This window comes from Hyaena hyaena, unplaced genomic scaffold (genome assembly GCF_003009895.1).
Source record: "Hyaena hyaena isolate Hyena2069 unplaced genomic scaffold, ASM300989v1 scaffold_2181, whole genome shotgun sequence".
In the NCBI taxonomy this organism is placed as follows: Eukaryota; Metazoa; Chordata; class Mammalia; order Carnivora; family Hyaenidae; genus Hyaena; species Hyaena hyaena.
Window position 1 is genome coordinate 45476 of NW_024082807.1, and position 27896 is coordinate 73371.

The 27896-nt window shown below is 33.8% G+C and overlaps 1 protein-coding gene across 1 annotated transcript in view; it reads left to right on the forward strand.

The window, feature by feature from the left end:
* Positions 1-27896, forward strand: part of LOC120227315 (coiled-coil domain-containing protein 7-like) — a gene marked incomplete at its 3' end in the record, with an annotated part of 81041 nt that overhangs the window by 45317 nt on the left and 7828 nt on the right. Inside the window, exons 6-7 of the mRNA XM_039225458.1 lie at positions 7636-7746; positions 21048-21152. Of these exons, the coding sequence (XP_039081389.1) occupies positions 7636-7746; positions 21048-21152 (216 nt within the window). The remainder of the gene's footprint in view (positions 1-7635; positions 7747-21047; positions 21153-27896) is intronic.

Here is a 27896-nt window from a genome sequence, read left to right on the forward strand (position 1 = left end):
AAAGCCAGTCATGTCTCCTGATTCTGGAAGTAATGGCCTTATGAAGAAGAGGTCATGTAGTGCCCAGGGCCTGACACTTCAGGGGGTATCTCTGAAGCATGTGCTCTGCTGTTGTGTTCTGGCTGCTCTATCCTTCAGGCCAGTTGTCTGCAGAGGCTCTCCTTGCTTCCTGTGGCCAGTGTTTTGTCCCTGGCCTGAGTGTGGCGGATTAAGTAATCACCACATTGATATTTCATTTTCAGTTATTTTATAGTGTTCATTCTGTGCTTAGATATGAAGGTATGGAGATGACAATATGGTCACTTTCTTCAAGTTACCCTTATACATTTCAGAAAAAATAATATGTGAGACACACACTTATATCTATATCTATATCATCTATATCTATATCATATATATATGAACATAGAGAAAATGATAGAACAAAAATACAGAATATAAACAATTGATAAATCTTGGTATAGACTATATGAGAATTCCTTAAATTTCTCTGTAAATTTGAATTGAGAGAAAAATTAAAAACAATTAAATCCTATTATGCNTTTCATCATACAGATCTCTTATATCTTTGGTTAGGTTTATTCCTAGGTATTTTATGGTTTTTTGTGCAATTGTGAATGGGATCAGTTTCTTGATTTCTTTCTGTTGCTTCATTGTTGGTGTATAAAAATGCAACCGATTTCTGTACGTTGATTTTGTATCCTGCAACTTTGCTGAATTCATGGAATAGTTTTAGTAGGCTTCTGGTGGAGTCTGTCAGGTTTTCTATGTAGACTATCATGTCGTCTGCAAACAGTGAAAGTTTGCTTTCTTCTTTGCCCATTCTGACGCCTTTTATTTCCTTTTGTTTTCTGATTGCTGATGCTAGGACTTCCAGAACTCTGCAGTGATGAGAGTGGACATCCCTATCATGTTCCTGATCTCAGGGAGGAAGCTCTCAGTTTTTCCCCATTGAGGATGATGTTAGCTGAGGGCTTCTATTGACAGAATTACATGATTTTTATCCTTTCTTTTGTTGATGTGATGTATTACATTGGTTGATTTGCGAATATTCAACCAGCCCTGCAACCCAGGAATGAATCCCACTTGAGAGTTGTGGATAATTCTTTTTATGTGCTGTTGAATTCAATTTTCAAGTATCTTGTTGAGGATTTTTGCATCTGTATTCATCAGTGATATTGGCCTATAGTTCTCTTTTTTTGCTGGATCTCTGGCTTCGGAATCAAAGTGATGCTGGCTTTATAAAATAATTTTGAAGTTTTCCTTTGGTTTCTATTTTTTGAAATAGCTTGGGAAGAATGGGTATTAATTCTGTTTTAAATGTCTGCTGGGATTCCCCAGGGAAGCCATCTGGCCCAGGGCTCTATTTGTTGGGAGATTTTTGATAACTGATTTAATTTCCTCACTAGTTATAGGTCTATTCAGATTTTCTATCTCTTGTCATGTGAATTTTGGTAGGAAGTCTGTGTTTAGGAATTTGTCCATTTCTTCTAAGTTGTTCAGTTTGTTGGCATATATGTTTTCATATATTCTCTGATAATTGCTTGTATTTCTGAGGCGTTGGTTGCAATAAGTCCATTTTCATTCATGATTTTGTCTATTTGGGGGTTCTCTCTTTTCTTTTTGAGAAGCCTGGCTAGAGGTTGTCAATTTTGTTTATTTTTTCAAAAAACCAACTCTTGGTTTCATTAATCTGTTCATTTATCAGTTTTAATAGATTTTGGTGGAATCTTTCTGGTTTTCTATATATAGTATCATGTCATCTGCAAATAGTGAAAGTTTTACTTCTTTCTTACCAATTTGGATGCCTTCTTATTTCTTTTCCATGACTGATTACTGCAGCTAGGACTTTTGGTACTATGTTGAATAAAGGTGGTTAAAAGTGAACATCCTTGTCTTGATCCTGATCTCAAAGAAAAAACTTTCAGCTATTCACCATTGAGTGTAATATTGGCCATGGGTTTTTTATATGGGATCTTTGATTATATTGACATATAAGTTTTCCTCTAAACCGACTTTGTTGAGTTTTTATCATGAATGGATGTTGTACTTTTTCTGCCTTATCTATTGAGATGAATATATGGTTTTTAGCCTTACTCTTGTAATATGATGTATCACATTGATTGATTTGTGGGCACTGATTTATGACCATTGTATTTTTCATTTTCATTTGTCTCCATGCATTTTTTAATTTATTCTCTGATATCTTGGTTGACTCATTTATTATTAGTGCCATTTTATTTACCCTTCTTGTGTTTGTGTTCCTTCTAGATTTTTTTCTTGTGATTGATTTCTAGTTTTATACAATTGTGGTTGGTAAAGATGGACCCTTGTGCCCTATAATAAATCCTACTTATTTGTTGTGAATGATTTTTTAAAATGTTCGATTTGGCTTGCTAGTATTTTGCACATATGTTCACCAGAGACAGTGGCCTGTGGTTTTTTGTAGCGTCTTTATCTGGTTTTGGTATCAGACTAATGCTGGCCTCATAGGATGAAAAGAAAGTGTATTCCTCTGTTTTAGGATGATATGTTCTGAGTATATTTGTAAGTCCTTCCGGTTTAATGTATCATTCAGAGCCACTGTTTTCCTCATTAATTTCCTGTCCATACAATCTATCCACTGATAAGTGGGGTGAGGAGTTAAAGTCCTCTAGTTTTATTGTAGTACTATCAACTTCTTCTTTTATGTCTTTAATAGTTGCTTTATGTAGTTGGGTGCTCCCATGTTGTGTCATAAATACTTACAATTGGTGTATCTTGTATTTTTTTAAATGTTACACAGTGTCCTTATTTGGCTCTTACTGCATCCTTTGTTTTAAAGTTTAAATTTTTTTGCTAAAAATATTGCAACACCAACTTTCTTTTTGCTTCCACTTGCATGGTAAACGTTTTTCCATCCCTTTCTTTCAATCTGCCTATGTCTTTAGGTCTTAAAGGCAGCATATAGATGGGTTGGGCTTTCCCATTCATTCAGTTACACTATGTCTTTTGATTGGAGCCTTTAGTCCATTTACATTTAAAGTAATTATTGATACGTGTGTACTTACTGCCATTCTGTTACTTGTTTTATGTTTGTTTTTGTAGTTTCTCTGTTCCTTCTCTCGCTCTCTTTCCTTGTGGTTTGATGGTTTTCTTTAGTGATATGCTTGCATTCATTCTCTTTCTTTTTTGTACCTATTACACATTTTTGATTTGCTATTACCTTTAAGTTCATATATAACATCTTATGCATCTATATTAAGTTGATTGTAACTTAAGTTTGAATCCACTCCAAAAGCTCTAGGTTTTATGCCTCCTGCCCTCATGTTTTTTGTATATGATATCATACTTTACATCCTTTTATTATGGAAACACCTTGATTTTTTTATAGGTATAATTTATCTTACTGCTTTTGTATTTTAATCTCTGCAGTGGTATTATAAGTAATTAATCTACTTCATTATGCTTGTGTTTACATGTGAAATTTTTTTCTTTCCTAATTTTCCTATTCTTGATTATGACTTTTCCTTTCTAGTCAAAGAATTCTTTAACATTTTTATTAAAGCTGGTTTTGTGGTGTTGAATTCTTTTTACCTTTTTTTTCTTTTTTGAGAAACTCTTTATCACTCTTTTTATTCTGAATGATAGCCTTGATGGATACAGTGTTCTTGATGCCTTTTGTTTACCTTTCAGCATTTTGAGTATATCATGCCACACCATTCTGGCCTGGAAAATTTCTGGTGAAAAATCATCTGACAGCTTTATGGGGATTCCCTTGTATATAACTGTTTTCTCCTGCTGCTTTTCAAATTCTGTATCACTATTTTTGTCATTTTAATTAGCATATGTCTTGGTATGGACCTCCTTGGGTTGATTTTTTTGGGTGTTCTTTGTGTCTCCTGGATCTGGATTTCTGTTTCCTGTGTCTCCTGGATCTGGATTTCTGTTTCCCTCCCCAGAAATGAGAGGTTTTTTTATTAATGTTTAATATGTAGTAAGTTTTTTTTTTCTTACAAATAGTTTATTGTCAAGTTGGTTTCCGTATAACACCCAGTGCTCATCCCCACAAGTGCCCTCCTCCATGCCCATCTCCCCCCTCCCTCCCACATTGATCAGTCCTCAGTTTGTTTCTCAGCATTCAAGAGTCTCTCATGGTTTGCCTCTCTCCCTTTCCCCTACCATTTCCCCCCTTCTTCTCCCCCATGGTCCTCAGTTAAGTTCCTCCTAATCCTCCTATATGTGCAAACATATGATATTTGTCCTTCTCTGCCTGACTTATTTCGCTAAGCATAATACCCTCAAGGTCCATCCATGTTGCTACACATGGCCAGATTTCATTATTTCTCATTGCCATGTAGTGTTCCATGGTATAGATAAACCACATCTTCTTGATCCATTCATCCATTGATGGACACTTAGGCTCTTTCCATGTTTTAGCTATTGTGGAGAGTGCTGCTATGAACATTGGGGTACACGTGCTCCTATGCATCAACACAGAAATGAGAGTTTTACAGCCATTTTATTTCTTTAAATAAATTTTCTGCCCCCTTTCCTCTCTCTTCTTCTGGGATCCATATAATGCATATTTTATTATACTTGGTTATGTTGCTGAGTTCCTCTAACCTATTCTCATTTTTATTTTTATTTTCTTTTTGCTGTTCAGCTTGGTTGCTTTCCATTATTCATTGATTTGTTCTTCTGTTTACACTAGCCTACTATTTATTCCTTCTAGTGTATTTTTAATTACAGTTATTGAGTTATCTCTGAATTGTGTTTTTTTTAATTTCCTATCTCTTTGTTGAAGGTCTCACAGCTATTGGTCACTCTTTTTTCAAGTCCAGTAAGTATATTTATGACCATTACTTTGCATTCTTTATCAGGCATTTTGCTTATCTCTGTTTCATTTAGCTCTGTTGCTGTGATTTTGTCCTCTTATTTCATTTGGGACATATTCCACTATCTTCTCAACTTTGTTTGTTTCTGTATATTAGGAAATTCAGTTATCTCTCCTGATATGAACGTAGTAGCTGTACAAAGAACAGATCCTGTGCTGCCATGTAGCACGATGTCCCCTATTCTCCAGAACCAGGCACTTCATGAATGTCTCCTAAGTGGATTATCTCTGCCCTACTATTTGGGCTAAGCATCATTTGCCTTCAGTTGAGATGGCTGCAGTGGCCTCTTTTGCATCTTTTGGGAAGGGCTTTGTCCCTGTGCTATTAAGAGAACAGTCTGGGGCCACCATGAGCATGTAGATCTCTCATGTCAGCCTTCAGGCCTGATGCCAGCCTTTGGCCTGTTTGCCGGGGGTGCAGTTGCCCTCAACCACTCTTCTTGTGCTGTCCTCTGAGAGTATTTGGTTGCTGGGAGCGTCCAACAGTCAGATCAGATGCCAACTCCCATTCTATCTGCTGGGGTGCAGGTGCACTAATTGTCAAGCCACTCTCTCTGCTCTGCCAGTAATAAGGTTCCACTGCTGCTGTTGGAGTTGAACTGGTTTGTGTGGTTATGTTCTACTCCCTCCAGAACAAGAGTCACTTTGGAGGCTACCAGTCACTGCTGTGGATACTTACAGATATGATGCAGCAGGAGCCATTTTGGAGGGGCTTCTGCCTTGGAGGGAAGGTTAGATAGGGTGCTGCAGGAGAATGTGGGCATGGGGCATAGATGTTAGCAAGATAGGTAGGAGGGTTCAAATTGGTTCCCACAAGTGTCTGATTATCAAGGCTGGGGGAGAGAAATAGCACATGCCAGTGTTTTTTGTTCTTGGGGAAATCTCCTAAAGCTCCCTGCCTCTCCAGCACACATTCTGAGACTAGTAAATAAATGTCTTTCATATCCCTAGGTGCATTTCAAAATGCTGTTTTTATGCTCTATCTCAGTAGGATTGTTATGCTATCTTTTTAAGGGTGGGAACTTAATTTTATTGCCCTCTGCCTCTCAGAGATGAGCCTCTGAATTTTGAAGTAAACAGAGTTAAGGGCACCTGGGTGGCTTATTTGGCTCAGGTCATGATCTCATGGTCCATGAGATCGAGCCCTGAATTGGGCTCTGTGCTGACAGCTCAGAGCCTAGAGCCTGCTTTGGATCCTGTGTCTCCTGTCTCTGCCCCTCCACCCACTCGTATGTGCGTGCTCTCTCTCTCTGTCTCTCTCTCTCTTAAATAAACATTTAAAAAATATTTTTAATTAAAAATAAAAAATAAAATAACCAGAGTTAAGTCCCCTGTTTTTAAAGCCAGATGTTATGGTGACTCATCTTTCTAGTACAGTTCCCCTCTGTCTGTGGTGCCTGGTGTGGGATGTGTTTCTTTCCATTCACCATTTTTGTGGTACTCCTCCTATTTGTACAAACTGGGAGTTTGGTTCCCAACTTATCTTCACCCCTTCTACTCTTTTTGATGTGACCTTCTCTCCATGATTGATGTGGAAAGCATTTTCTGCCAGTCTTAAGTCATTTTTTGTGTTGACTGCACTGATGTGGCTGTTATCCAGGTATGTCCCCGGATGCAGTGAATTTAGGATCCTCCTACTCTGCCATCTTCTCAGAGGTTCAACATAAATTAATCTTGTTTAAAAAAATAAACTACCATAAGCATGACTTCATACCTAGAAACATAAAAGAAATCTCATTACAAATTAACCAAGTAATAATTTAAAATTTATGTACACAGAATTGTCAAAAGCAAAATTAAAAAGCAAGCAATAATCTAAAAAATGATTTGTGACAGTGAACAGGTTGTATCCTTATATAAAATACATATGTCTCTATAAAAATATTTAATGTTCATGTTTAGATTATTTCTTTAGTAAAAAAATATTTAAGGAAGTTAGAAAAATGAATTCCTCTGACAAAAAATAGATGCCAAATATTTTTGTACTTGTTAATCAAGTAGGTTTATACTAATAATGAAATAATTTCCATTAAAATGATTTATAAAATGCCAAATGCCTAACATATATATCAGTTGGGAAAAGTGTGAGGAAGCAGCTGTCAATATTACAGGTAAATAGGAACAAAGACTAAGCATTTTCAGGAAAGCTATATGAAAATATGTATCAATTATAATAAAGATATACCTATAAATATCAGTGACATTGGAAATGTATAGTCCCTTTAACCCAGATATATTTTTTCATTTTTTAAATTTAATGTTGATAATAAAAAATATATATGGCAAATCTATTCTGACAAATATATTTGTATATTAGCTGAAAACCATCAAATTTCTGTTTTACATATTACTAACATTACCAGAACTAGGTAATTGTTAAATGATAATGAGTCACATTTTTATATTGTTCACAATTTTAATAGAACTGTCTATTGGCACTTCACTATAAATCAAAATGTTAGCTGTTGAATTGAGATAGAAACATATTCTGTATTAAAGAGTAAATGGCCAGGAGTAAATCTATAATTTTAATTTTTCAAAGTTTTATCAGGAATAGATGTTGAAATTTGTCAAATGATCATCTGGTATTTATTATTTATTTATTTATTTATTCTCTTCTTACTTGACATAATGTATAAAAATATTTTCTTAACTTTCAAATATTAAACTCTTCTTGGAATTAGACCACAGTAGGTAGATTTCAATAGTCTTTCTGTATTTAATTTACTAAAGGTTTTTTTTTTTTTCCATCTTGATAGATCAGGATATGGATGAACCCTCAGATTTTACCCCTGAAGATCTAAAACTTACTATAGGATACAAGGATCAAAGACAAACAAGTGGAGTTTACCAATCTCAAAGATTGAATGGTGTGTATAATACTTAAAAAACATATTTAAAGCTAGTAGTCATAAAACATTTGAAAATTTAAAAATACATCTAAAATGTGATAAGCTTTTAAAAAATTATTTATGTATTCTTTTACATAATCTTTACACCCAACGTGGGGCTTGAACTCCGACCCTGAGATCAAGAGTTGCATGCTCTAACTGACTAAGCAAACCAGGATCCCCAAATATGATCAGCTTCATTTATGATTTTATCATTGAATTTTTCTTTAGGTTGAATATTTAGAACATTAATTGTTAAAATTGGTTAGTTCTACAGAACTCATAAATGCTGTAAAGCTATTTGTATCATTCATTACTTCTCATAGTCTTTAATATTCTAATTATGATACTATATTTCTTAAATTTATTGACCAAAATATCCTATCCTTTTCTTCATCTTGGAATAGGGTTTTATGGAATACTAGTTTAGAAAACACTTCTCTAGGAATTTTATACAGAAATTATAATTATTTCATTTTTAGAAGTATAACATTTATCCATTATTCACATTCCAATTCTTATTAAGTATCATTTAATGCTAAACCATATTGATTATTATCCAGTAGAGCTTTTCAAGATATTGTTTATAGGTTTATAAAATTTTTCAAAATTTAAGTATTGATGGCAACTGTTGTATAATTTTAAAAGGAAAAGGAATATTTGTTTTTTATCTTGCTATTGATATTGCTATACAGGATTTTCTACAGTTTGTGACATGTAATTTTTAAAAAGTTATTTATTTATTTATTTAGTTGCTTGTTGTTTTCTCTGTTCAAACATGGATTAAGGAAAAATAGGATATTCTTAGAGGATTAGAAATTTTCAATTTAAGTTCTTGCTTAGTATAATAAATGATTGAATTTATCTTTAAACTTCTTATGAACCAAATAAAACCCATGTATTATAGGGTTTTTCTGTAACTTTTATTTTGAAATATAGAAAGCTTTAAGAATTAGTATAATGAACAGTTGTATGTCTGTGCCCCCACTTAATAAATATAATAAATCTAAAATATTAGATTTCCCTCTTCATTCTTCTCAGATGATTGCTTCCAATTCTGAATTAGATGGCTACTAGTTCAATTTATTTCTTTATATTTTTGCTAAATATGTTTATATCTATAAAGAATTTATTGTTTTATATGATTAAATGGTAGTATGCTACATGCTTTTTTCTTTAGCAAATTGGTTTTTCTTGTTGTTCAACAGTTGTAAGATTAATCACTGTTGATAATTTTAGGTCTTATTTATCTATTTTTATTACTATATAGTGATGTGGTTTTAAAATGTATTACAAATTTTGCCCATTCTCCTGTGGATATTTGGGCTATTTCTGTTAGGGGAAGTCTACCATATTCTTATGAGAGGTAATGCAGAGGCAGTGTTCAAAAGTACAGATGCTGGAAATAGACTGTCTGTTTTGATGCCTACGTATAGCACTTACTATGTAAACTAGTCTCTCCACAAATCTTGTTTCTTCATATATGAAATAGAACTAGTCATAGTATCTACCTTATAAGATTATTATGGGATTTATGTGAAGAGTGCCTAAACTCCATAAAATTTTCTGCTATTATTATTTGCTATATTTGATGGGAATTTTTCTACTATTTTTTGCAATTTGTTTGTTTTTAGTTTCAGGTTTTTATTTAAATTCCAGTTAGTAGGGGCTCCTGGGTGGCTCAGTCAGTTAAGTGTCCAACTTTGGCTCAGGTCATGATCTCACGTTCATGGGTTCAAGCCCTGAGTCGGGCTGTGTGCTGACAGCTAGCTCAGAGCCTGGAGCCTGTTTCAGATTCTGTATCTCCCTCTCTCTCTGACCCTCCCTGCTCACGCTCTCTCTCTCTCTCTCTCTCTCTCTCAGAAATAAATAAAACATTTAAAAAAAATTTTTTTAAATAATAAAATAAATTACAGTTAGCTACCATACAGTGCAGCTGTATACAATTTAGTGACTCATCACTTACACAGAACACCTAGTGCTCATCACAACAAATGCCCTTCATACCCATTAATGATTTAAACAATTCCCCTGCTGCCTTCCCCTCAGGTAACCCTCAGTTTGTTCTCTATAGTTAAGAGTCTGTTTTATGCTTTGCCTCCCCTGCCCCACTATGTTCATTCATTTGTTCTTAAATTTCACTTATCAGTGAAATCATGTGGTCTTTCTCTGACTTATTTTGCTAACAAAATAGTCTCTGCCTCTATCTCCATCATTGCAAATGGCATATTTCATTCTTTTTAGGGCTAATATACCACTGTGTATATGTACCATGTCTACTTTATTAATTTATTAGTCAATGGACATTTGGGCTTTTTCCATAACTTGGTTATTGTTGATAATGATATTGAGAACGTTGGGGTGCATGTATCCTTTCAAATCACTGTTTTTGTATCCTTTGGATAAATATCTAATATTACAATTGATGGATGGTAGTAGGGAGTTCTATATTTAACATTTTGAGGAAACCTCATTCTCCTTTCCAGAGTGGCTGTACCAGTTTGCATTACCAACAAGGTAAGTCTCCTCATCCTCACCAATATCTGTTGTTTCATGTGTTGTTAATTTTAACCATTTTGACAAGTGAGAGGTGATATCTCATTGTATTTTTGATTTGTATTTCCCTGATGATGTTGAGTATCTTTTCATGTTTCTGTTAGCCATCTAGATGTCTTCTTTGGAAAAAGGTCTATTCATGTCTTCTGCTTGTTTCTTAACTGAGTTATTTGTTTTTGGAGTGTTTTTATAAGTTCTTTATAGATTTTGGATACTAACTCTTTATCAGATATGTCATTTACATTTATATCATGTCCCATTCTAAATGTTGCCTTTTAAGTTTATTGATTGTTTCCTTCCCTGCACAGAAGTTTGTTTGTTTTGATAAATTCTCAAAGGTTCCTGTTTGGTTTTGTTTCCCTTACCTCAGGAGATGTATCTAGTAAGAAGTTGTTATGGCTGATGTCAAACAGGTTACTGCCTATGTTCTTCTCCAGGATTTTGATGGTATCCTGTGTTACATTTATGCCTTTCATCCATTTTGAATTTATTTTTGTGTTTGGTTTAAGAAAGTGGTCCAGTTTCCTTCTTTTGCATGTTGCTGTCCAGTTTTCCCAAGACCATTTGTTAAAGAGACTGTCTTTTTTCCATTAGAAATTCATTTCTGCTTTGTTGAAGCTTAGTTGACGATATAGTTGTAGGTCCATTTATGTGTTTTCTGTTCTGTTCCATTGATCTATGTGTCTGTTTTTGTTCCAGTACCATGCTGTGTTGATCACTAGAGCTTTGTAATATAATTTAAAGTCTGGAATTGTGATGCATCTAGCTTTTATTTTCTTTTTTCAAAATTGCTTTGACTATTCGGGGTCCTTTGTGGTTGCATACAAACTTTGGGCTATTTGTTCTAGCTCTGCAAAGAAAGCTGGTGTTCTTTTGACAGGGATTGCATAAGAATGTGGATTTTTTTGGGTAGTATAAACATTTTAACAATATTTGTTCTTCCAATACATGAGCTTTGAATGTTTCTCCATTTCTTTCTGGTATCCTCAATTTCTTTCATACATCTTCTACAGTTTTCATAGTACAGGTATTTCGCCTCTTAGGTGATGTTTATTCCTAGGTATCTTATGGGTTTGATGCAATTGTAAATGGGATCAATTCCTTGAATTGTCTTTCTGTTCCTTCATTATTGGTATATGTTTCTATATTGCATATAGAAATGCAACAGATTTCTATACATTGACTTTGTATCCTGTGACATTATTGATTTCATATATCAGTTCTAGCAATTTTTGTAGTGGAGTCTTTTTGATTTCTATATAGAATATCATGTCATCTGCAAATAGTGAAAGTTTGACTTCTTCCTTGCTAACTTGGATGCCTTATATTTCTTTTTGTTGTCTGATTTTTGAGGCTACAGCTTCCAGTACTATGTTAAAGAACAATGATGAGAATGGATATCGCAGTCTTATTTCTAACCATACAGGAAAAGCTATCAGTTTGTCTCTGTTTGGGCTGATACTAGCCATAGATCTTCCATATATGGTCTTTATTATGTCCAGTTATATTTCCTCTATCCCTTCTTTGTTGAGGCTTCTAATCAAGGCTGGAAGCTATATTTTGTCAAATACTTTTTCTGCATTTTTGAGAGTATCATGATTCTTATCCTTTCTTTTATTATTTTGGTGTACCACGTTGATTGATTTGCAAATATTGAGCCACCTCTGTAGTGTATTTACCCACTTGATCATGGTAAATAAATCTTTTAATGTGCTGTTGGTTTTGATTTGCTAGTATTGTTTAGAATTTTTGCATCTATGTTCATCAGGAATATTGGCCTGTAATTCTTTTTTAGTGAGGTCTTTGGTTTTGGAATCAAAATAATACTTCATAAAATGAGTTTAATATTTTTCCTTCCATTTCTATTTTTTTGCAACAGTTTAAGAATAATAGATATAAACTTGTCTTTAAATATTGGTAGAATTCCCCTGTGAAGACATTTGGCCCTGGACTTTTGGGTGTTGGGAGATTTTTGATTACTGATTCAATATTTTTGCTGATTATTGGTCTGTTCAAATTTTCTATTTCTTACTGTTTTAGTTTTGGTAGTTTATATGTTTCTAGGAATTTATGCATTTCTTCCAGATTACCCAATTTATTGACATATAGTTTTTCATAATATTCTCTTATAACTATATTTCTGTGGTGTTGGTTGTGATTTTTTCTCTCATTTGTGATTTTTATTTGAGTCTTTTCTCCTTTTTTTTTTTTTTTATAAATCTGGCTAGGGTTATTAATTTTATTAATTCTTTCAAAGAGCCAGCTCCTGGTTTCCTTGATCTGTTCTACTATTTTGCCATTTTGTTTCTGTCCATCTATTTAATCTGTAATCGTTATTTCCCTTCTACTGACCTTAGGCTTCATTTGTTGTAGTTTTTCTAGCTCATTTAGGTGTAAGATTAGGTTGTATATTTGAGATTTTTCTTGCTTCTTGCAGTTAGACTATATTGCTATATACTTCCTTCTTATGACTACTTTTCCTGCATCCCAAAGGTTTTAGACCATCATATTTTCATTTTCATTTGTTTCTATGTATTTTTTTTATTTCTTCTTTAATTTCCTGATTGGCCCCTTCATTCTTTAATAGGATGTTCTTTAACTTCCATGAGTTGTGATCTTTCCAACTCTTTCATAGAGCCATAGTTGGAAAATATATATTATATAATCTCAGACATTTTTTACTTGTTTATGCCTAATTTGTGACACAGAATGTGATATGTTCTAGAGAAAGTCCCATGTGCACTCAAAAAGAATGTATATTCTGCTGCTTTAGGATAAAATGTTCTTATTATATCTTTTAAATCCATTTGGCCTAGTGTATCATTCATAGTCACTGTTTTCTTATTGATTTTTTTTTTTTGTTTAGATGATCTTTCCATTGATGTTAGTGGGATGTTGAAGTCTCCTACTTTTATTCTATTACTATCAATGAGTTCCTTTATGTTTTTATTAATTGTTTCATATACGTGGGTTCTCCAAAGTTGGGGGGCATAAATATTTGCAGTTGTTAGATCTTTTTTGATAGAACCCTTTATTATGATACAGTGTCCCTCTTTATCTCTTACTACAGTCTTTGGCTTAAAATCTAGTTTGTCTGATATAAGTATGGCTGCTCAGGCTTTCTTTTGATGTACATTAGCATGCTAAATTATTTTCTAGCCCTTCACTTTGAATCTGCAGGTGTCTTCAGGTGTAAAATGAGTCTCTTGTAGGCAGCATATAGATGGGTTTTGCTTTTTTGTTTTCATTTTTTTAATCCATTCTGACATTCTATGTCTTTTGATTGGAGCATCTGTTCCATTTACATTCAAAGTAATTATTGATAGACATAAATTTAGTGTCATTGTATTATTGTCAAGTAATTGCTATTGGAGATTTTTCTGTTGCTTTCTAGTCTTTGTTGCTTTTGGTTTTTCCTTTCACTCAAAGAATACCTATTAATGTTTCTTGCAGGGCCAGTTTAGTGGTCACAAACTCCTTTAGTTTGTTTTTTCTGAGAGATGTTTCATCTCTCCATCTATTCTGAATGACAGCCTTTCCAGGTAAAATATTCTGGCTCCAGATTTTTCCCTTTCAGCACATTGAATATTTCCTGCCACTCCCTTCTTACCTGCCATGTTTCTGTGGAAAGATCTTTTGCTAACCTTATTTACTTCCCTTGTAAGAAGGGACTTCTTTTGTCCTGTTGCTTTTAGGATTTTTTTCTTTATATTTTGCAACTTTATGATATGTCTTGGAGTTGACTTGCTTTTGTTGATTTTGATGGGAGTTCTCTGTGCCTCCCAGATTTGTATGTCTGTTTCTTTCCCAAGATTAGGGATAAATTTCAGCTATAAATTTCTCAAATAAGCCATCTGCTGTCTTTTACTTCTCTTCTTCTGGGACCTATATGATATGAATGTTATTGTGTTTTATGGAGTAACTGACTTTTCTAAATCTACATTCATGATCCAATATTTTTCTTTCCCTCTTTTTTTTAGCTTTATTTCTCTATAATTTTATCTTCTATATTACTTATTCCTTCCTCTCCTTCTTCATCCTTGTGGTCATTACATCTAGTCATTTTTGAATCTTGCTTATTGTATTTTCATTTTTACACTAATTTTTAGGCTTTTTCTCTTTGTGGCAAGATAATCTCTGGTGTCTTCTATGATTTTCTGAAGTCCAGCTATTATCCTTATTATTGTTGCTTTAAATTCTGGATCATGCATATTATTTATATCTATTTGTAGTAGATCCCTGGACATGACCATTTCTTGTTCTTTCTTTTGAGATGAATTCCTCCATCTTTGCCTTTTGTCTAGGTCCCTGTCTTCTTCTTTGTGTTAGGGAAGCCTGTTATGTTTCCTGCTCCAGAAAGTAGTGGCTTTATGAAGAAGAGGTCTTTTAGTGTCCAGGTCCTGGCAGTTTAGAGGGTGTCTCTGGTGTATGCTATGTGTACTTTGCTGCTTTGTTTTGGTTGTTCTTTTTCTCAGGTCATTCCAATGCAGTTTCTACTTGCCTTCAGTGGGGAGAGTGTGGACCTTGGCCAGAGTAGTGAGTTCTTAATAGTTGTACTCCGGTCTGCTTGTTAAAGAGACCTAATGCCTTTTCCACTAGAGCTGAAGCTTTGTAGAACTGTCTAGTCAGTGAGCCTGTTGGAGAGGGGGTTGTGCTGGTCTTCTGGAGGAGGGCTCCACTGCCCTTGTTATCAGGTACAGTTGCCCACAAAAAGCAGCACATGCAGAGTGCAGGGGGTGGAGCTTGATGTAAATGGTTTAGGCTGTCACTGTTGGTTCTCTGTTGTTTACTGAGGTTAGTGTATGCTAATGGGTGGGATAGGTAATGGCACCACTAGCTCCTCAGTCCCCAGAGAGGGAAGTTGGCATCCTTGAGAAGCCCTCCAGAAGATCAATATTCCCTTGTGTGTCACAGGCACCACTCAAATTGCTCCTTTCAACTTGTCTGAGTCTGTGCCATCTGCCCTCCTGGCAGACCCTTGGGGTCTATCCCATGCAGGTTGGCAGAGTTTTTAAACTCCAAACTTTATGGATCTGTCATGGTGGGGACCTGTGCTGTTCCTCTGGGGGAAGGTCTCACCACTCTGGGATTGCTTAAATTTGTCCCAGAAGGACAGCTGCACCAAAGTGTCAGGGGTATGGAGTTTGAAGTAAATCACAGCAAAAAGCCAGTGTACAGGTTAGCCACCCTCAACAGCTGTCTCTGCACCTATGCTGAGCGTAGGGGAGGTAAAGGGTGTCCCCTGGCTCTTTTGTCCCTGGAGAGGCAATGCTACCTCTTCTAGATGTGCTAGATGTTCTAGTTTGTTTTAGCTTTGAGAAGAATGTGGTACAATTTTGATTGGGATTGCATTGAATGTGTAGATTGCTTTGGGTAGTAATGACATTTTAACAATATTTATTCTTCGCATCCATGAGCATGGAATGTTTTTCCATTTCTTTTTTTTTTTAATTTTTTTAATGTTTATTTATTTTGAGACAGAGAGAGACAGAGCATAAACAGGGGAGGAGCAGAGAGAAAGGGAGACACAGAATCTGAAGCAGGCTCCAGGCTCTGAGGTGTCCGCACAGAGCCTGACATGGGGCTCGAACTCACAAACCGTGAGATCATGACCTGAGCTGAAGTCAGCTGCTTAACCGACTGAGCCACCCAGGTGCCCCTGTTTTTCCATTTCTTTGTGACTTCTTCAATTTCCTTCATAAGTTTTCTTTAATTTTCATCATACAGATCTTTTACATCTTGGGTTAGGTTTATTCCTAGGTATTTTCTGGTGTTTGTGCAATTGTGAATGGGATCAGTTTCTTGATTTCTCTTTCTGTTGCTTCTTTATTGGTGTATAAAAATGCAATTGACCATCCCCTGCTCACGCTGTTCCTCTCTCTCTCAGAAATAAATTAAACATTAAAAAAATAGAAAAGGACAGATACCATATGTTTGCACGTATAGATGGATTAGGAGGAACTTAATAGAGGACCATGGGGGAGAAGAAGAGTAAAAATAGTTGGGGAGTAGGAGGGAGGCAAACCATGAGAGACTCTTGAATACTGAGAACAAATTGAGGGCTGATGGGGGTGAGGAAGAGGGGAGGAGGGGTGATGGGCATGGAGGAGGGCACTTTTTGGGATGAGCACTGAGCATTATATGGAAACCAACTTGACAATAAATTATGAAAAAAAAAACTTGAAAGAAACAGCAAGAAAATAATATGGAAACAAGAACTTACTTATCAATAACTACTTTACACACAAATGGACTAAAATATCCAATCAAAAAGCAGAGAGTAGATGAAGGGATTTTTACAAATCTATCAATATGCTGCCTACACGAGACTCACTTTAGCTTTAAAGATACTTATCAGCCCCAAAGTAAATTAATGGAAAACACCACACAAATGTCAAGTAGAAGAAATCAGGACAGGAGTGGCAACATTTATATCAAATAAAATAGACTGTCAATTGATATTGATCCAAATAGACAAAGAAGGTCAGTGAATAGTGAGAAAAGGGTCATTTTAGAAAGAAGATATAATAATAATAAATATACATGTGCACACCCTTATACTAAAGCAAATATTAACAAAAATCTTATAGGGAGAAATAAATAGAAGTACAATAATAATAATGGGCTTCAATACCTTACTTCCAACATTGGATAGATACAAAAAATAAGGACTTAAATAACACTGTAGCAGATATATACAGAACATTCTACATAAAAGCAACAGAATACACATTATTCTTAAGAACACAGGAAGCATTCTCCAGGATAGATCATATGTTGGGCTACAAACTTAAGAAGATTGAAATTGTATCAAATATTTTTATGACCAGAATAGTATGAAAGTAACAACAAATAATGGAGAAAGTGGAAAAATTTACAAGTATATGAATATTAGGCTGCACACTCTTGAATAACCAATTAGAAGGCAAATCAGAAAGCATCGAGACAAATGAAAATGAAAAACAACATACAAAAATTTATGAGTTGCAAATGTCTATATTAAGAGAAAAGAAAGATCTAAAATGAATAATCTAACTTTATTCCACAAGGAATTAGAAAAAAAAAGAATGTTTGAAGCCCCAAATTAGCAGAAGGAAGGAAATAATAAAAATAAAAGCACAAATAAATAAAATAGAAACTAGAAAGACAGTAGAAAAATCAATAAAACAAAGAGTTGGATTTTTTAAAACATAAAGTAAATTGACAAACTTTTAGCTGGACTAACCAAGAAAAAAAAAAGAAAGAACTCATGTACAAAATTATGACTGAAAAAGGAAACATTAGACCAGGAGAATACAGAATACTGGTTATCAATCCTCAGGGAATAGGGTACTGTTCGCCATTTACTAAACCCAGGGGGGAGAACTGCAAACAGTTTTCCGCTTGTCATTTGGTATGAGAGTTGCTAATGAAAACACAATGCAGTCAAGCACTGAATGGAACATCACTTTACATATATAAAGAGCAAGATTAGCTTCAGTAGCGTGTCTCAGTATTCCATGGTCAGTGAATCTTCTCCAGTGGCTGATGGCAAGCAGTTTTCCTATGTACATTTCTCCTATGCCTTAGTAGAAGGAACTGTCCCATCTGGGCAGAGGACAGACAAAGCACTGGAATTGTCCAGGTTCCACATGACCTACAATCTCTAAAGACATATTGATCATTTACTGCATGCAGAAAAAGGAAAGATAGTTTTCACACAATGTGGTAAGCCTGGCACAGTTTGTATGGACACTTTCTCTCTTGGTAAGAAATGTCCCAAACCCAAGACTCATTCTTTTTTTTTTAATATGTGTATTTTTAATTCAAGTATAATTATCATACAATGTTATATTAGTTTTAGGTGTACAATAAAATGGTTCAACAATTCTATATTTTCTATTCACTGCTCATCACAATTAGTGTACTCTTAATCCTCTTCAACAGTTTCATGCACCTGCCCACCCCTCCCCAAGGCAACCACAGTTTGTTCTCTATGTTTAAGAGTCTGATTTTTATTTATCTCCTTTTTCTTTACTTGCATGTTTTGTTTCTTAAAATCCACATATGAGTGAAATCATTTGGTATTTGTCTTTGACTGACTTATTTCACTTAGCAGTAACCTCTAAATCCATCCACATTGTTGCAAATGGCAAGATTTCATTCCTTTTATAGCTGAGCAATATTCCAGTGTGTGTGTGTGTGTGTGTGTGTGTGTGTGTGTGTGTGTGTACCATCTCTTTATCCATTCATCATTTGATGCACAGTTGGGTTACTTCCATATTTTGGATATTGCAAATAATGCTACAATAAACATAGGGGTGCACAAATGCCCAATAGTTGTTGTCAGGGAACTGAGAGTAGGAGAAATGGGGAAATGTTGGTCAAAGAGATTACAAACTTTATTTTATAAGATTAATAAGTTATTGGGATACAATATACAGCATGGTGACTATAGGTAAAAAACTGTACTATACATTTGACAATGCCTAAGTACATCTTTAATGTTCTCACTATAAATTAATATATTTTATTTATATTGTATATTTTATGTATTAAAGACTAAACAATACATATTTATATATATACTTATTACATATACTTGTTTATATATATACCAAAATATTCATATATATAAGGTGATAGACATGTTAGCCTTATTGTGGTATTCAGTTCGCAATATATGAGTTTATCAAATTATTGTAAACCTTAAACTTATATAATTTTATATATCAATTATATCTCTATAAAGTTGGGGAAATTTAAATGGATTGTATGTTTAAGTTTTATAAATGATATTTTACCTTAAGATAATCTTCCATCATCTCTTTTGAGAACTATTAATATAATAACTATATTGTAGATGTCCTACCTTATATTTGGGAATTAATCCTACTAGATGATGCCATGCTGTTATTTTAATAATTCTCAATTCTATTTCCTTACTTGTTAATTTAAGATTTTTGCATTTATATTCTAAATCAGTACGGTGTGATGTAGCAATCACTAGCTACCTGTGGATATTGAGCACTTGAAATGCAAGTAGTATGAATTGATATATACTGTAAGTTTATAATTCATACTAGTATTTGAAGACCTACTATGAAAATAATTACTTAAAGCATCTCATCAATTATATTTTTATTACATGTTGAAATATTTTGAATCTATTAGGTTAAATAAAACATTACTGAAAATGATTTTATTTCTTTTATTTTTAATGATGCTATTATTACCTTTAATTATATATGTGACTTGCATTATGTTTCATTGCACTATATTTCTGTGTCGTATTTTTATTTCACTTATGCCAATTATGTCTATATCAATGTTAATACTCTTGCAGTGAATATTTTGACTGTAAAAACATCCCTTTTTATGTGCTTTGGCATAGGATGTAATTCTTTAAGAATTATAGAGAATTCTACACATCAAAATATGTGGGCCTGGAACTTTTGAAAAGGTTACCTTAATTGTGAATTTTAATTTTTAATTGTTCTTTCCACTTTTTCTGGTATATTTTGCTCATTGCTATTTTTTTGAAAGTGCTGATTTCCTCAAGATATATGATCTTATTTTCCTGTTACTAGATGATAGATATATTGGTAGATAAATAATGATGTTTAACAAAGAAATATAACCTAGCAGTTGGCTCATAAATTCTACCCATATGTTAGAATTAATTCTTTTCTAAAATTAGGTAATTTTCTTGTGACAATAGCTGATGATTTCCTTTGTCCTACAAACATGCATAAAACTTTTACATTGCTTGGAAATAGTTTACAATCTTGGAATTCCTTCCAAATATCTACATTTCTGGATTCCCTTGAGAATGTTGATGACCCAGAAACACCAGGCCTGCATTTGTAACAGTCAATTGCTGTAATAGCTTTTTATTTTTAATAAATGTATCCTCCTTATTTCACTTCTGTTATTCATGCCACTCCAAACATCACCAGTTCATTTCACTCACATTACATGCTCAAGCCTGGTAGACATTTTAGTCTACGAGCTGGAGAATAGGTTTTGGAATCTAAAAGAGCAAAATTCATTTCAAGCTTTTGCACTTGAGAATGTGAACTTCCAAAATATTCATAATCTCTCCCAGCTCTACTTTTCTTATCTATTAAATGGGAATAAAATACCTACTATCTAGAATTATTGTGAAGATTAAAGGAGATAATATTTGAAAAATGCTTAATATAATATCTGGCACATGGTAGCTATTTAATAAGATTTTAAAAATTATTAGACATCTTTGTATTTAATTGGATAATATATGTTAAATTGTGAAGTAAATAAGGTTAAGGGATGTACTTGTGATGAACACTGGGTTTGTATGTAAGTGTTCAATCACTAAATTGTACACCTGAAACTAATATTACACTGTATGTTAACTAACTGGAATTTAAGTAAAATCCTTAAAAAATAAGGCTAGGGACACCTCAGGTGGCTCAGTTGGTTAAGGGTCCAACTCTTAATTTCAGCTCAGCTAATGATCTCTCAGGGTCATGAGTTCAAGCCCCAATCAGGTTCTGCACTGGCAGCACAGAGCCTGCTTGAGATTCTCTCTCTCCCTCTCTCTTTGCCCCTCCCCTGCTCATGCTAAAAATAAACAACCAAACTTAAAAATAAGGCTAAAAACTATATGGTAAAATATTTTTAATTAATTTCATGTGCTATAATTTTACTGTAAACAAAATTTTAGTTTTAAATCACCTAATCTGGCAATCTTATTATTTCAGTTAAAAATGAAGTAACCTCAGAACTTCCAGATACAGCAGATCTTCCACCAATGAATCCATCAATTAGTGATCTAATACTTCAGTTAGGTTTAAACAAAGTCATAGGTAAGTAGAGATTTATGATGTTTGGGCAAGTAAAACACAATCTAAGGGTTAAAGTATTTCAGGGGCGCCTGGGTGGCTCAGTCAGTTAAGCATCTGACTTCAGCTCAGGTCATGATCTCACAGTTTGTGAGTTCGAGCCCCACATCGGGCTCTGTGCTGACAGCTCAGAGCCTGGAGGCTGCTTCGGATCCTGTGTCTCCCTCTCTCTCTGCCCCTTCCCTACTCATGTTTGGTTTCTCTCTGTCTCAATATTAAATAAACATAAAAAATAAAGTATTTCAGCTCTAGTTCTTTTGTTAAAACAAAGTAAGAAATTCAAATGTAGGGCAGCCTTTCTCAGTTTAAAAATAACTTAATCAATTAATCTTTATATCAATTAATATTTATCTTTAAGTGAGTGTGTGCTCATTAATCCACCAAACAAGCTTTCATTAGGTAATGTTTAATAGTTTTCCTTTGCTGTTTATAAAACAAAAATATATAGGATTCTCCCTACATTGTGAATTTTCATAACAAACTAGTTATTATATGATCAGTTTCTTAGAGAATATAGTTTTCATTTCTTAAATCATCTTTTGTAATAACAAGATGGAATAAGAAAAATGGAGCTTTCACAAGATAGGCAATATGGCTGCTTTTTGATCTACGTATCATAAAGTTGGGACATTTTTTTTTTAAGTTGAGTCTTTTCACTTATTTATAGTCCTGTAATTTTATTATTTATTTATTCATTTTTAATTTACATCCAAGTTAGTTAGCATATAGTATAACAATGATTTCAGGAGTAGATTCCTTAATGCCCCTTACCCATTTAGCCCATCCCCCCTCCCACAACCCCTCCAGCAACCCTCTGTTCTCTATATTTAAGGGTCTCTTATGTTTTGTCCCCCTCCCTGTTTTTATATTATTTTTTCTTTCCTTCCCTTATGTTCATCTGTTTTGTATCTTAAATTCCTCATATAAGTAAAGTCATGATACTTGTCTCTCTCCAACTCACTAATTTCATTAGCATGATACCCTCTAGTTCCATCCACATAATTGCAAATGGCAAGATTTCATTGTTTTTGATTGCTGAGTAATACTCCATTGTGTGTGTGTGTGTGTGTGTATGTGTGTGTGTGTATTTGATGAATGTATTCAAATCCTACATTTGAATACATTCATCTGTCGATGGACATTTGAGTTCTTTCCATACTTTGGCTGTTGTCAATACACCTGCAATAAATATCTGGGTCATATGCCCTTTTGAATTAGCATTTTTGCATAAAATAAAAGTCCCAAAACAGATCACAGGCACTAATATCTGTGACAGGTGTTGTAGCAATTTTTTTTCTAGATGTGTCTCCTGAGGCAAGGGAAACAAAAGCAAAAATGTACTATTGGGGCCTCATCAAGATAAAAAGCTTCTGCACAGTGAAGGAAACAATCAGTAAAACTAAAAGGTTATCAATGGAATGGGAGAAGATATTTCCAAATGACATATCAGATAAAGTATTAGTCTCCAAAATCTATAAAGAATTTATCAAACTCAACACCTGAAAAACAAATAATCCAATGAAGAAATGGGCAAAAGACATAGACACTTTTCCCAAGAAGACATTCAGATGGCTAACATACAGAAGGAAACATGCTCAACACCAATCATCATCAGAAATATATGAATCAAAATCATGATGAGATACCACCTTACACCTGTCAGAATGGCTAAAAATAACAATATAGGAAACAACAGATGTTGGCAAGGATGTGGAGAAAGGGGAACCCTCTTACACTGTTGGTGGCAGTGTAAACTGGTACAGCCACTTTGGAAAACTACCTAGGTTCCTCAAAAAGTGAAAATAGAACTACTCTATGACCTAAGGATTGCACTACTAGGTATTTACCCAAAGGATACAAAAATACTGATTTGAAGGGAAACATGTCCCCAATGTTTATAGCAGCATTATCAATAGCCAAACTATGGAAAGACCTCAAATGTCTATTGACTGATAAATGGATAAAGATGTGGTGTGTGTATATGTGTGTGTACTTTGTGTGGATGAAACTAGAATGTATTATGCTAAGCAAAATAAGTCAGAAAAAGACAAATACCAAATTATTTCATTCATATGTTGAATTTAAGAAACAAACAGATGAACAAATGTGAAGGAGGGGGAAAGAGAGAGAAACAAACCATAGGAGACTGTTAACAATAGAGAACAACTGAGGATTGATTGAGGGAGGTATGGGGGATGGTCTAAATGGGTGATGGGTATTAAGGAATACAGATGTTATGATGAGCACTAGGAGTTATTTGTAAGTAATGAATCACTTAATTCTAGTCCTCGAAACCAATATTTGAAAATAAAAGAAATTGCAATGGCATTTTTTACAAAAATATTTAAAAACTACACTAAAATTTTCATAGACCACAAAGGACTGCAAATAGCTAAAGAAATCTTGAGTGTGAAAAGCAAGGCTAGAGACATCACATAGTATGATTTCAAGCTATATCACAAAGATATGGTAATCAGTACAATATGTTGTTGACATAAAAGTAGGTAAATAATTTCATGGAACAGAATACAGAACACAGAAATAAACCCACTTATATATCATCAACTGATTTTTTACAGAGACGCTAAAAATATACAATGGGAAAATGATAATTTCTTCAATAGTGTTGGGAAAACTGGGTGTTTTTATGCAAAATAATGATCACCTATTTACATAATACACAAAATCAACTCAAATGGATTAAGGACTTAAATCCTAAAACCATAATACTCATGGTATTGAGACGAAAACATAGGAGGACATCTCCTTGATGTTACTCTAAGCAATATTGTTTTTTTGATTTGACATCAAAAGCACAAGCACAAAAGAAGAAAGTAGGAGAACATCAAACTAAAACACTTTTGTATAGCAAAAGGAACAATCACAAAATGAAGAGGCAGTCTACAGAATAGGAGAAAATATTTCTAAACTACATATCTGATAAGAGGTTAATATCCAAAATATATAATGAACTTCTATAACTTAATGGTAAAATCACCAACAGTTCATTCACAATCACAATAATTTAAGTATTTGAACAGATATTTTCCCAAAGAAGACATACAGATGCCCAACAGACACATGAAAATATGCTCAACATCATTAATCATCAGGGAAATATAAATCAAAACCACAATGAATTATCAGCTCACACTTTTTGGAATGGCTATTTATAAGAAAACAAGGGATAAGTATTGGTGAGAATGTGAAAAAAATACAACTCTTATACACTGTTGATTGTAATATAAATTTGTGCCATTGTGGAAAATAATATGAAGGTTGTTAAAAAAAATTTACAAATGGACCTACCCTAGTCTAGTAGTCACACACCTGGGTTTATATCCGAAATAAATGAAATTATCTCAAAGGAACATTTGTACACCTTTATTTATAGTGGCACTATTTATATAGCCAAGATGGAAGTAACTGAAGTGTCCACCATCCATTGATGACTGAAGGATGAATAGATAATGAATAATAAATATATATGTAGATATCCATATGTGTATTTCTATATCTATATATACACACATATGTATATACATATATATCTATATCTAACATACATACGCATAGATATATATAATTTTGCCATAAAAAAGAAGGAAATACTGCCTCTTGCAAACATGTGGATAAACCTGGGGAATGATTGGTCAAAGGATTCAAACTTTTACTTATTAGGTAAATAAATTCTGAGGATTTAATGTATGCATGGTGTTTACATCTAATAATCCTGTATTGCTTATGTGATATTTGCTAAGAGAGTAGATACAAACACTCTCACTAAAAATAAAGGGAGGTAGGGAGAGAGGGAAAGAGGGATGGGGAAGAAGAGAGAAGGAAGGAAGGAAAGAAGGAAGGAAAGAAGGAAGGAAAGAAGGAAGGAAAAAGTAAAGAAAGAAAAAGGGGAGGGGAGGGAGGGAGGAAGGAAGGAAGGAAGGAAGAAAAAGTCACTATGTGAGGTCATAGATGTGTTAAGTTGATTGTGGGAACCATTTTACAGTGTATACAAATATCAAATCATTGTGCTGTACACTTTAATTATAATTTTATTTGTTAATTACACTTCAATTAAGGTGGAACAATGGAAATGTCATAAAGGCATGGAGAAAAATATGTTTGAGTAGCTATATTAGTGTCAGAAAAAGCAGACTTAAGAAAAAAAGAAAAAGCAGACTTCAAGGCAAAAAAAATTACCAGGGATAAATAGAAGTATTATGTAATAATAAAAGAACCAATTCTCCAAGAATATATAATAATCCCTCTTGTGTGTATGCCTTCATGTGTGTATGCCAAAATGCATAGGCAAAACTGATAGAACTATAAGGATAAATAAATAAATGCATCCATTACTATAGTTGAAGACTTCACCCCTCTATCAGAAATGAAAATAACCAACAGGCAAAAAAAAAAAAAAAAAAAAAATCAATAATAACATAGGTGAGCTCAACAACACCATCAATCAACTGCATCTAATCGATATCTATTTGAATACCCATACAACAATAGGAGAATGCACATTGCTCTCAAGCTCACAAGCGGTATTCACAAAGATAAACCACGTTTTAAGATAGAAATCAGATGTTAAAAATTTGTCTAAAATAGAAATCACACAAATCACGCTCTCAGCTCATAATGGAATTTAAACTAGAAATCAGTAATACGCAGAGTGCTGGAAAATCTCAAAATATTTGAAGATGAAACAAAATACCTGTAAAGTACATGCTCGAAGAAGTATCAGTATAAAATTTAAAAATATGAACTAAGTGAAAATTAAAATATTGCTTATCAAAATCTGTGTGATAAAACCATGAAAGGAGTGCTTAGAAGGAAATTTATAGCATTGAATGCATATATTAGAAAATAAGAAGCTAAAAAATCAATAATCTCCCCTTCCCCCATAGGAAATTAGAGAGGAGCAGAAAAATTGTGATGAGTTTGGACTTCTTTAAAATTAATGCTTACATTTTGTGAAAGACATTTTTAAGAGAATTAAAAGGAATTCTACATTTTGATAGAAAATATTTGCAAAGCACCTATCTCATATAAAGAATTTGTGTTTAAAATATATAAAAATAATTAAACATTTTCAAAAATCCTATTTTTATGGGGCGCCTGGGTGGCTCAGTCGGTTAAGCGTCTGACTTTGGCTTAGATCATGATCTCACGGTTCATGGGTTCGAACCCCGCGTCGGGCTCTGTTATGACAGCTAGCTCAGAGCCTGGAGCCTGCTTCAGGTTCTGTGTCTCCCTCTCCTTCTGAACCTCCCCTGCTCACACTGTCTCTCTCTCTCTCAAAAATTAAAAATAAAAAAAAAATTAATCCTATTTTAAAACTCTGAAAAGATCAGAACAGCCACCTCTTCAAAGAAGACAGAAAATTGCAAGTATGCATAATGAAATCATCATATGTCATTGGGAAATTGCAAATAAAAACAATAAGATACCTAATGAGATACACCTATGAGAATGGCTAAACCAAAAACTGACAACACAAAAATGCAATAAAGGATGTGGAATACAGGAATGCTCATTTATTGTTCTTGAGGATGCAAAATGCTATACTCACTTTGGAAGACATTTTTACATTTTTATAAAGGTCAACATTATCTTACCATACAATCCAGTAATTATGCTTCTAAATATTTACCCAAATGAATTGAAATCTTATGTCCAGGCAATAACCTGCACATTTATAGCAGGATTATCTATAAATGCCCCATTTTGGAAGCAACAGAGGTGTTTCCATTAGGTAAATGGATTAACAACCTGTGGTACATTTATATAATGGTATGTTCAACAATAATAAGAATTGGGCTATCAAGCCATAGAAAGACATGGCAGGAACTTGAGGGTTCATTGCTAAGTGACAGAAGCCAGCTTGGAAAAGCTGTATGATTTCAACTATATTCTACTATGGAAAAGGCAAAACTATACAGATAGTTAAAATTTCAGGAGCTGCCAGGGGTTCAGATTGAGGAATAATGAAGAGTTGGAGCACAAGGAATCTTCAGGGTGTTGAGGTATTTTGTATAATATAGCAGTGGACAGATGACATTATATATTTGTCAATATCCATAGAATTCTACAATGAAAAGAGTAACTAACATAAACCATGAATATTGTTAGTAATTCATCAACATTTGTTCAGCAATTGCAACAAATAAATGATCTAATATAGCATGTTAATAATGGGAAATTGTGTGTGAGGGGAAAGAAGTATTTGGGAACTCTGTACTTTCTGTGTAACTTCTCTGAAACCCTAAATTGCTCTAGAAAAAAACTTAAAAATTTTTGAAAGGATACAAAAATACTAATTTGAAGGAATACACATACTCTGATGTTTACAGCAACATTATCTACAATAAGTGAAAATAGTCTAATGTCTATCGACTGATGGATTAAGATGTGATATATATAAAAATATAAATATAAATATATATACATATATAACAAAGAATAAAATCTTACCATTTGCAATGACATGGGTGGACCTAGAATGTAGAGGCAAACGTGATAAACACTACACTACAGAAACATGGCCGATGGAGCTAGAGTGTATTATGCTGAGCAAAATAAATCAGAGAAAGATAAATCCATATGATTACATTCATATGTAGACTTAAGAAACAAAACAAATGAACGTAAAGAAAAAGAGAAGCAAACCAAGAAACAGACTCTTGGGTCACCTGAGTGGCTCAGTTGGTT